General features: G+C 37.7%; 2 protein-coding genes across 3 annotated transcripts; one reads left to right on the forward strand and one right to left on the reverse strand.

Annotated features, from left to right (window-relative positions):
* Positions 1-571: 571 nt before the first annotated feature.
* Positions 572-2,454, forward strand: LOC133309749 (F-box/LRR-repeat protein At3g58900-like). The gene is made up of 3 exons (XM_061510550.1): positions 572-1,477; positions 1,559-1,699; positions 2,152-2,454. Exons 1-3 carry the CDS (start codon positions 572-574, stop codon positions 2,452-2,454), a joined length of 1,350 nt encoding a protein of 449 aa, XP_061366534.1.
* A 280-nt stretch (positions 2,455-2,734) lies between these two features.
* LOC133309765 (argininosuccinate synthase, chloroplastic) lies at positions 2,735-9,099 on the reverse strand. 2 transcript variants are annotated; one of them, XM_061510571.1, is made up of 10 exons: positions 8,966-9,099; positions 8,715-8,767; positions 8,533-8,572; positions 7,769-7,910; positions 7,301-7,349; positions 6,952-7,134; positions 6,693-6,767; positions 6,429-6,614; positions 3,618-3,706; positions 2,735-3,504 (listed from the first exon to the last, which is right to left on the reverse strand). In XM_061510571.1, the coding sequence occupies exons 1-10, from the start codon at positions 9,030-9,032 to the stop codon at positions 2,952-2,954; spliced, it is 1,437 nt and encodes a 478-aa protein (XP_061366555.1). In that variant the 5' UTR covers positions 9,033-9,099; the 3' UTR covers positions 2,735-2,951. The 2 variants fall into 2 exon arrangements, with proteins under 2 accessions (XP_061366555.1, XP_061366556.1); XM_061510572.1 differs by having other exon boundaries at positions 8,715-8,762; positions 8,964-9,032.
* Between the last annotated feature and the right edge of the window lie 418 nt (positions 9,100-9,517).

The following is a 9,517-nucleotide window of genomic DNA, read 5'->3' on the forward strand; positions in this document are numbered from 1 at the left end:
ATTTTGAGCTTAGGTCCGTCACAAACGGAGCATACTCCGGATCTTACATAATAAAAGGTTCTTCTACTGGTTTCCAAAAAAAAAAAAAAAAAAAAAAAAGGTTTCTTCTACGTGGATCAGAAACCAAGGACTTGAAACGGGATCTTAGTTACTAAGATCAGTTTTCTAACATTCATGAAAAACCAATCACAATCATATTATCCGTCTCATTCAGAAATCACAAGAGAAGATAGTAAGTCGTAGAGAGGTATCTGTTCTTATTTCTTGCTTCAATAAACGTTTTACATCTTTTACATTTTTATTAATTATTAGTCATGATTAGATTTATTCAACTTTCAACAACAAAGATTCAGAAACCTTATTACATTTGCAACATTTATGTTTTTACGTAGGATGAGTAATTTAATGACATTTTGACAAAATTAAAGAGGTATCATTTAGTTATCATTATTATCGAAGTTTCTTCTCCAGATGATAAATCAATGAAATTTTCTTTTGCAATTTTATTGATTCATTATCCTTATATGCTGATGATCCATAAAATTTGGTAAATTTTAGGCCACGAATGACCATGGAAGATGAAGCTAGCAGGGATGATAAACAGAAGAGAGCAAAAGCTAATGATGAGAAAGACTATAAAGAAGAAGATATCATCAACCAATTGCCAGATGGAATCCCTGTAGCCATTTTATCTAAATTGTCAATAAATGAAGCTGCTAGGACCAGCATCCTCTCAAAAAAATGGAGATATCTGTGGACCTCTTTTTCTGGGACCTTAGAATTTGATGGTTCACCTATTATGAAAGACATGAAAAAAGATATTGAGAAGGTTGCAGGGAGGCATTTGCAAATGGCAATGGAGATCATGTATGATGCAGAAAGGCAAACATATACAAGTTGGATCAATGAATTGTTGAGTTCACTTAAAAGTTCAACTCTACAAGGATTGAAATTTTGGTTTCATGTGGGCACTGGGTGTGATATTGATAAGTGGGTTCACTTTGCCATTCAAAAGAAGGTTCAAAAGCTTGAGCTGTATTTTGGGCATACATTTGAATATGTTCTTCCATTGCACCTGTTTAAACAAGCAAGTTTTAATTCCTTGCTTGTCTTGCGTCTGAAATTCATTACTGTGAAGAAAGAGATGCTAGAGTATTTACTTTGTTGCTGTCCATTACTTGAAACGTTGAGCTTGGTTAACTCGGGAGTTCCAAAGACTATGAAGGTTTCAGGTCCATCTCTTAAGCTGAAATGTCTTGAGTTGGTAAGATGTTGGGAGCTGATAAACCTTGAGATTTTTGCTGAGAATTTAATGTCATTCAAATACTACGGATCCCATTTGAACGCAGAATTCAAGAGCGTTCCAAGCCTTGTGGAAGCAACATTTGGAGGATCCTTTGTGGAATTCAGTAGACAAAGTTTTCTCCCGCAAATAAAAGTGCTTAAATTGGATATTACACAAAACGTACCTGAAGTGGTAGCTTTTTATTCCCATCCTTTCTTTAGGCTGCTTTCCTTATTAACAGGAGTGATATCTTTTTTACTGTCTTGTTTTCAGATTTACTGGTTATGTCAACTTCCCAAGTTACAAAATCTGAAGTACTTGGAATTGGTTGCCTGCGTTGATGACAGCTTAACACTTGGTGCTTGTGTTCTGCTATTAAAGGCATCACCTTCACTATGGAGGTTCACAGTCAAGGTAAATATCCTTGTATCTCTGTCTTTGTTTCTGTCAAAAATACTCATGAATATGGTCTTCGTTATTTTCGGTGAATTAAGAATACGGACTATGATTAAGTTAGATCATGCTGCTTTTAGATGCTAATTAAAAGGGCAAAGTACAAGCATTAATTAGCTTTATGTTATTAGAAGCCCATACTAAACTCACCCTAAAGCATCAATCAGTTTTTTATTACTGGGCAAAATTTGCCCGAAAAGAGTATTTACACATATTTACACATACATCACCTCACATCTAGATAAATCATACCATTTGATTATAACATGTCACACCAAAAATTTCTGCACATCTCTACTCTAATTCTGCCTCCTCTCTCCCGTGTAAGGTGATGAGACTCTTGCATCAAGCATTATTTTTGCTCAAAAGCTAGGAAAATGTGAGTCTGAATCTGCCATTTTAACGTGTTGCAGATGCTAAATACCAACCCTATTTTTAGAACAGAAGGCAAATTTACAATGGAATGTCAGTACAGTCTTAAGGAGTTGGAATTGGTTGGTTTTTGTGGAGCAGCATGTGAAGTTGAATTAGTTATGTACGTGCTTGAGAATGCAGTTGAACTCCAGAAGATAACTATTGATACAAGGTTACCAACTAAGCCGAAATTGAGACCATTGGGGGAGCACTTCAAAACTTGGGATCATGAGGAGAACAGAAAGCGTGCTTGGGAACTGCAGAAGAAAATACCTCCTTCGATTGACTTCATTTGTCTTTGACATTATTGGAAGCACAAGCATCACAAATCTTGGTTTTGGAAACAAAAACAATTTTATATTAGCATAGAATTTCAGCTCTTTTACACAAATAATTCTCAAAACTTGTAGCGCATCAATTACGTCTATAAAATAAGGCAATATAGATATTCAAAAAAAAAAAAAAAAAAGGCAATATAGTCTATCCATAAAATGAAACAGCGTTGAAATATCCTTAGTCATTGAAATATTAAGTCCCTAGTCAAGTAGTCATTGGATCTTAAACTAAAAAACACTAACGATTATAAACAATGCTTCTTTAGTTAATCATCATTTTAAAACCTGAATTTGAATTCAGTATGAATGTTTAGATATTCATTTTATTAAGGTTCAGGTGATCCGCTAATAACTCTAGCTACAATCCACCGTTTTTTCAACATGCGAATGGACAACGAAATTTGTCTAGTGCAACAAAGCAGGTCTTTTTTTCAATTAAGTACATGTTGAAATGAAATGAAAACTTAGATGCCCTGCTCAAGCATTGCTCGGACCCTCGTTGGAAGACCATAAAGCCGGATAAACCCTGCAGCATCAGCTTGATCATATATCTGCCCGCTCTCAAATGATGAAATGTCTTCTCTATACAGGCTAAAGGGGCTCTTCCGACCTGTTACAGTAACAGAACCTTTGTACAATTTCAAAGTCACAGAACCTGTTGTGGTCTCTGTGATCTTCTGCATAAAAGCATCCATGGACTCCCGAAGTGGATCAAACCATCTGCCAGCATACACTAACTCTGCATATTTAAGGGCTAATGAATCTTTGACTTGTATTGTATCACGATCAAGTGTCAGAGACTCCAAATCACGTGCTGCAGCAAACAGGATGGTTCCACCGGGAGTTTCATAAACTCCACGGCTCTTCATACCTACAAGCCGATTCTCAACTATGTCAATCCGTCCGATTCCATGCCTTCCGCCAATCTCATTGAGCTCAGCAAGTAAAGATGCTGGCGATAGCCTCTTCCCATTCACTGAAACAGGAAGCCCCGACTCTATACCAATTTCCACATATCTGCAAGACATAATGCGAGCTTTCAAAAATGTAAGGAACAAAATCTTTAAAAGCATAACAGAAACTCCGAGGCTATATATAGAGTGTAATCACAAGTTAAGAAGGAAGCTTACTCTGCTTTATCTGGAGCATCCTTAGGGTCTACAGACATCATGTACATATCCTTTTTAGGCTCATTAGCTGGGTCTTCCAAAATATCACCCTTCAGTGTCACAGATTGCATATATAAGAGAAATTAGCAACATGTCATTTCCAAAATATAGTTATTGGAGCTACACTACATAAAGCATAACACTAGATCAAACTAAAGATTAGCAGCAACTTCTGATAATACAGCATAGAAATGTTGTTGTGCATTCAATTTGATAATTCAAATGCTCTAGAGACTAGTAACAAATTATTGGATTCCTAGAAATATTTTTAAAAATCTGTTTCATGCTTTTATAAAGAAATTAGAGTAAACCCTTATTTTTGTCCTTCAAAGATACAAGTGCAATCGCTCTAGTTCTCACAACATTTTTGACATTAATTTAGTCCATAAAAAATTTAAACTATCATAATTTTGGCCCTTCTGTTGCTCTCCATTAACATTGTGAGTAGGTAACAGGCCATGTAAGCATCTGTTAGACAGCCTTCCAATGGAGGATAACGGAAGGAACTAAAAGATGAAACTCTAAATTATTGAGGGACTAATGTGGTTATTGTAAAGAACCTTGGGATACACCACCCCAAAAGCTAGCTCAAAGAGTGAGAGTGCCCAAGGCCTTATAAACTCCACATTAGTTGCACATACAACCAATGTGGGACTGTATATCTCAACACGCCCCCTCACATGAGAGCCCAATGGGCTTGAAGAGTGGACAATGCACAGGCCCACCTACCTGTGCGAAGAAAGAAATTCCACTTGAAAGAAAGTGGGGAGCAGTGAGGATCGAACCCGGGACACGAGGCTCTGATACCATGTAAAGAACCTTGGGATAACGCGCCTGATACCATGTAAACCCGGGACACGAGGCTCTGATACCATGTAAAGAACCAATTCAACCCAAAATCTTAAGCTTTTGGGTGAGGCTACATTAATGGTTTTATATATCTCAACACGCCTCCTCACACGAGAGCCCAATGGGCTTGAAGGGTGGACAATGCATAGGCCCACCTACCTGTGCGAACAAAGAAATTCCACAAGAGAAAGTGGAGGGCGGCGAGGATCGAACCCGGGACACGAGGCTCTGATACCATGTAAAGAACCTTGGGATACACCACCCCAAAAGCTAGCTCAAAGGGTGGGAGTGCCCAAGGCCTTATAAACTCCACATTAGTTGCACATACAACCAATGTGGGACTATATATCTCAACACGCCCCCTCACACAAGAGCCCATTGGGCTTGAAGAGTGGACAATGCAACAGGCCCAGCCTACCTGTGCTAAGAAACGCCACAAGAGAAAGTGGGGGGCGGCGAGTATCTAACCCGGGACACGAGGCTCTGATACCATGTAAAGAACCTTGGGATATGTAAAGAACCTTGGGATACACCACCCCAAAAGCTAGCTCAAAGAGTGAGAGTGCCCAAGGCCTTATAAACTCCAGATTAGTTGCACATACAACCAATGTGGGACTGTATATCTAACCACGCCCCCTCACACGAGAGCCCAATGGGCTTGAAGAGTGGACAATGCACAGGCCTACCTACCTGTGCGAAGAAAGAAATTCCACTTGAAAGAAAGTGGGGAGCAGTGAGGATCGAACCCGGGACACGAGGCTCTGATACCATGTAAAGAACCTTGGGATAACGCGCCTGATACCATGTAAACCCGGGACACGAGGCTCTGATACCATGTAAAGAACCAATTCAACCCAAAATCTTAAGCTTTTGGGTGAGGCTACATTAATGGTTTTATATATCTCAACACGCCTCCTCACACGAGAGCCCAATGGGCTTGAATGGTGGACAATGCATAGGCCCACCTACCTGTGCGAACAAAGAAATTCCACAAGAGAAAGTGGAGGGCGGCGAGGATCGAACCCGGGACACGAGGCTCTGATACCATGTAAAGAACCTTGGGATACACCACCCCAAAAGCTAGCTGAAAGGGTGGGAGTGCCCAAGGCCTTATAAACTCCACATTAGTTGCACATACAACCAATGTGGGACTATATATCTCAACACGCCCCCTCACACAAGAGCCCATTGGGCTTGAAGAGTGGACAATGCAACAGGCCCAGCCTACCTGTGCTAAGAAACACCACAAGAGAAAGTGGGGGGCGGCGAGGATCTAACCCGGGACACGAGGCTCTGATACCATGTAAAGAACCTTGGGATATGTAAAGAACCTTGGGATACACCACCCCAAAAGCTAGTTCAAAGGGTGGGAGTGCCCAAGGCCTTATAAACTCCACATTAGTTGCACATACAACCAATGTGGGACTATATATCTCAACAGTTATGCTAGTACTTTTGGACGACGAAAATGAGGGTTTACCTAAAATAAAATGTACATAGAAAAGGCATACATAAATAGAATAGTCAATGACAATAATATCTAGTCCTGGAATGAATATGCCTGTGGGAACCTTAAATATAATAAGTTGAGTTTAATAGTGAGCCATACACTGTTAGATATACGAACACGCTCTTGATTTCAGGTGCCAACATGACATACCTCATTTACCAGCATATAGTAAACTGCTAGATTTCAAAGTTGGATCTTCTCATGTTACATGACTGTCAGGGTAGGAGATAGTGCCTTGTTCTCTATTTTCCCTCTCATGGTCATGTAACATAAGAGGATCCAAATCCATTACTTTTAAAAGATCATCAAACTTTTGACCTTAAATTCGACGAAAGCTTAGACCCCAAAAATGATAAATCATTAGACATCAACAATATAACTAGAGCTGGATTGAAGATAACCGCAATACGTACCTCATGGCTAAGGTGCCAAAGGTTCCTATCCCTGCTATATATGGATTTCTTTGTCACAGGAACACGTACACTCTTCCTTTTAGCATACTCAATAGCATCTTCTCGCCCTGTAATATCCCACTCCCTCCATGGAGCCACAACTTTTAGTTTGGGGTTCAGAGCAAAGAAAGTGAGCTCAAATCGAACCTAAATGTTTATATATAAATGTGTCAGAAGAAAGTAATTGACATGATGTAGTGTTGAAAGCCTACTAGTAATACATGCCTGATCATTTCCTTTCCCTGTACACCCATGGGAGACAGCATCAGCTCCAACTTCTTTGGCAACATCAACCATGGCCTATCAATCGGTAGGTATCAATCAATATATGTTTATAAAAGGGGGAAAAAAAGATAAGCATGTTCCGCTATCATTGTCATTATGATTCTTTTTCGATATAAAAAGAGTGAATATGGCACGAAGAGTTAACAGAAGAGATGGCTTTACCAAGAGTTATGAAATAACAAACTTCAAGCATAAGTACCTTCGCAATTACAGGACGGGCCATTGAGGTCCCAAGCAAATACTTCCTCTCATAAACTGCACCAGCACGCAGGCAAGGGAATATGTATTCGCTAACAAATTCCTCCTTCAAGTCCTTTACCACTAATTGAGAGGCCCCACTGGCTTTAGCTTTCGCTTCTAAACCTTCCAATTCTTTTCTTCCCTGTGAAATTTAACTAAGTTACTAGACTTGCAGCATATAAACAATGAATTGGGTAAAGCAAATCCCAGTCAGAAAGTTTACAAGTTTAAAACACCTTTTCCAATAACACAGGCTACACAACGACAATCTTGACTACAGAAAATGAATTCTAAAAGTCATAACATACTTGGCCAACATCAGCAGTGAAGCAAACGACATCACAATTGTAATTCTCTCTGCAAAGCCAGAACCATTAAATAAGAGATTATAATAAAAGCACAGTTATATAACAGCAGGTAAATTGACAGAGATATCTACTGTCCAATCTCCTAGAACACATCCTAAATTTGTTAGAAAGTAATCATCGTCATTTTTTGCTGGCATGCTTTACTTCAAAACTCCAAATTCTTGTGTTTAAAACTGATCATGTCATCCATACAATCTCAAAATGGTTTCTGATTTCTATTTACGCATTCTATAAAAAAATTAAACATTCTTTACTGAAGAGAAACCAGTAATTACCAAAAACAAACTTATCTCTAACACCCTAAGTATTTGTCATTCTGAGTATATAAAGGAGAGGAAAAATCAAATATTGCGAGCTTGTGATGGACATATACTACAAAACTGAAAAAGAGCAAGGCAACATCTATACCTCAGCCATGGGACAATGACTGATGTGTCTAAGCCACCACTATAAGCCAGCACAACCTTATTCAATTTTCCACGTAGCCCACTACCCTTCCTGGTTTCAGAAACTTCTACCCCAGTATCACTGCGTTGCACTGATTTTACAACTGCATCTCAAGAGAACTTTAATAGCATTAGAGAGTACAGGCATTAAACTTAGATATCAAATAGCATTTAATCAATATAACAAGTGGTGAACACACTGTGCCTCCAATGAACTCATGCTTTCAACAGAAACCACCCATACCCTAAGAAGCCACAAATCACCTCTTCAGAAACTTATTTGTCTATTGTTATGACATAATTTTATTAAGGAATGCTGATTTTCAAAATACAAGTGAAAATAAATGACTCAATTCCAACAGATGAATAATACAGTACGAAATACAACGCGTTAATAACCAAAAAGGACTTAATTAAAAGCTCAGATATTAAGAACAATAAGATATACTACGTGTTAATATAATGCTGTCTTAATTTAAAGATCCACAAGTATTCAGAATGTGTTTACCCCATGTAGAACTGGAAACAAAAAATTGCTTAGGTAACAGCAATGTATCAGTTTACCTCAAAGATAGATGGAGACCTTATACTTAACCCCAGATGAAAAATTAACTAAAATAAGTTCTTTTATATTGAGTTCATTCATCAAGTTAATAAAGGTAATGCCATCCACCTACAGTTTCACATAGGTGGAAAAAGGGAGATCCAGAGACAAAATAATCTCACCTTGAAGTTTACTGGCACCAACCCTTGTTCTTGGCCCCAACTACATAAAGTACAAAAGTCCAAAATAAGACCAACAAAGCACCCATCAAAACGCCTCAGGTATCAAAAATAAAAAAAGCCTCAGAAGTATGGACATATGTTTGTAAACTTTAAGGAGTAAAGTTTTAGCATTTAAAGATCACCTCTTTGAACAATGATGGTTTTGCCTTCCGGAATTGATGATGCAGAAGCTGCTCTGCAAAACAGAAATTGATTTCCCTTTATTTGGGTGTTGTTTAAAATCCTTTAAAATGTTAATGGAAGTGAATGAAGGGAAAGTTACTCTAACCAAGCATGAATAAATTGTTAACATTCAAAAGTGGGGGTTTTTCAACTTTAATCATATACAACAATTTCACAAGAGATCGAAATGGAACTAAATTATAAAGGGCACCTCTTGTATGCAGAGAAGGAGCAGTAGCAGGAGATGAACATGCAGGAAATGCTTTCAACTGGGCCATTCGTGCACAAGTCTAAATGCTTTAACCACCTCAGTAGCAGTATCAATGTTTGAGCGGCGTCTGATATAAGGAGGGTTTCATTTCACAGCTCCATCGCATGGTCTTTTTTATAATTTTGTTTTTTAGTACTTTATCTTTTATTTAGTTTTTTTACATTTATTTTCTATCGTTTATTTTGAGTTTGATATTTGTCATTTTAAATGATATAAGTTGTGTTATTTTAAGAGATAGATAGACACAGGAAATAAAAATTATGTGAGAGAGAAAGTGTGTGATTTTTTTAATTTAAATTTTAAATAAAAAAAAGTATGAATCTATTTCTCTTTTAAAATGACGTAAGATTATGTCATTTGAAATGACAAATATTTTTTCCTTTATTTTTTGGTTAAAACTTAAAACATTTTTGTTTTTTACATAACATCTATTTTAATTTTACATATGTTCGATCGTTTTGAATTTCATTTTATTAGTGTGTTAAAGAACTC

This window comes from Gastrolobium bilobum, unplaced genomic scaffold (genome assembly GCF_033153095.1).
Source record: "Gastrolobium bilobum isolate Gb01-03AN ecotype WA unplaced genomic scaffold, APGP_CSIRO_Gbil_v1 utg10474, whole genome shotgun sequence".
NCBI classification, from domain to species: Eukaryota; Viridiplantae; Streptophyta; class Magnoliopsida; order Fabales; family Fabaceae; genus Gastrolobium; species Gastrolobium bilobum.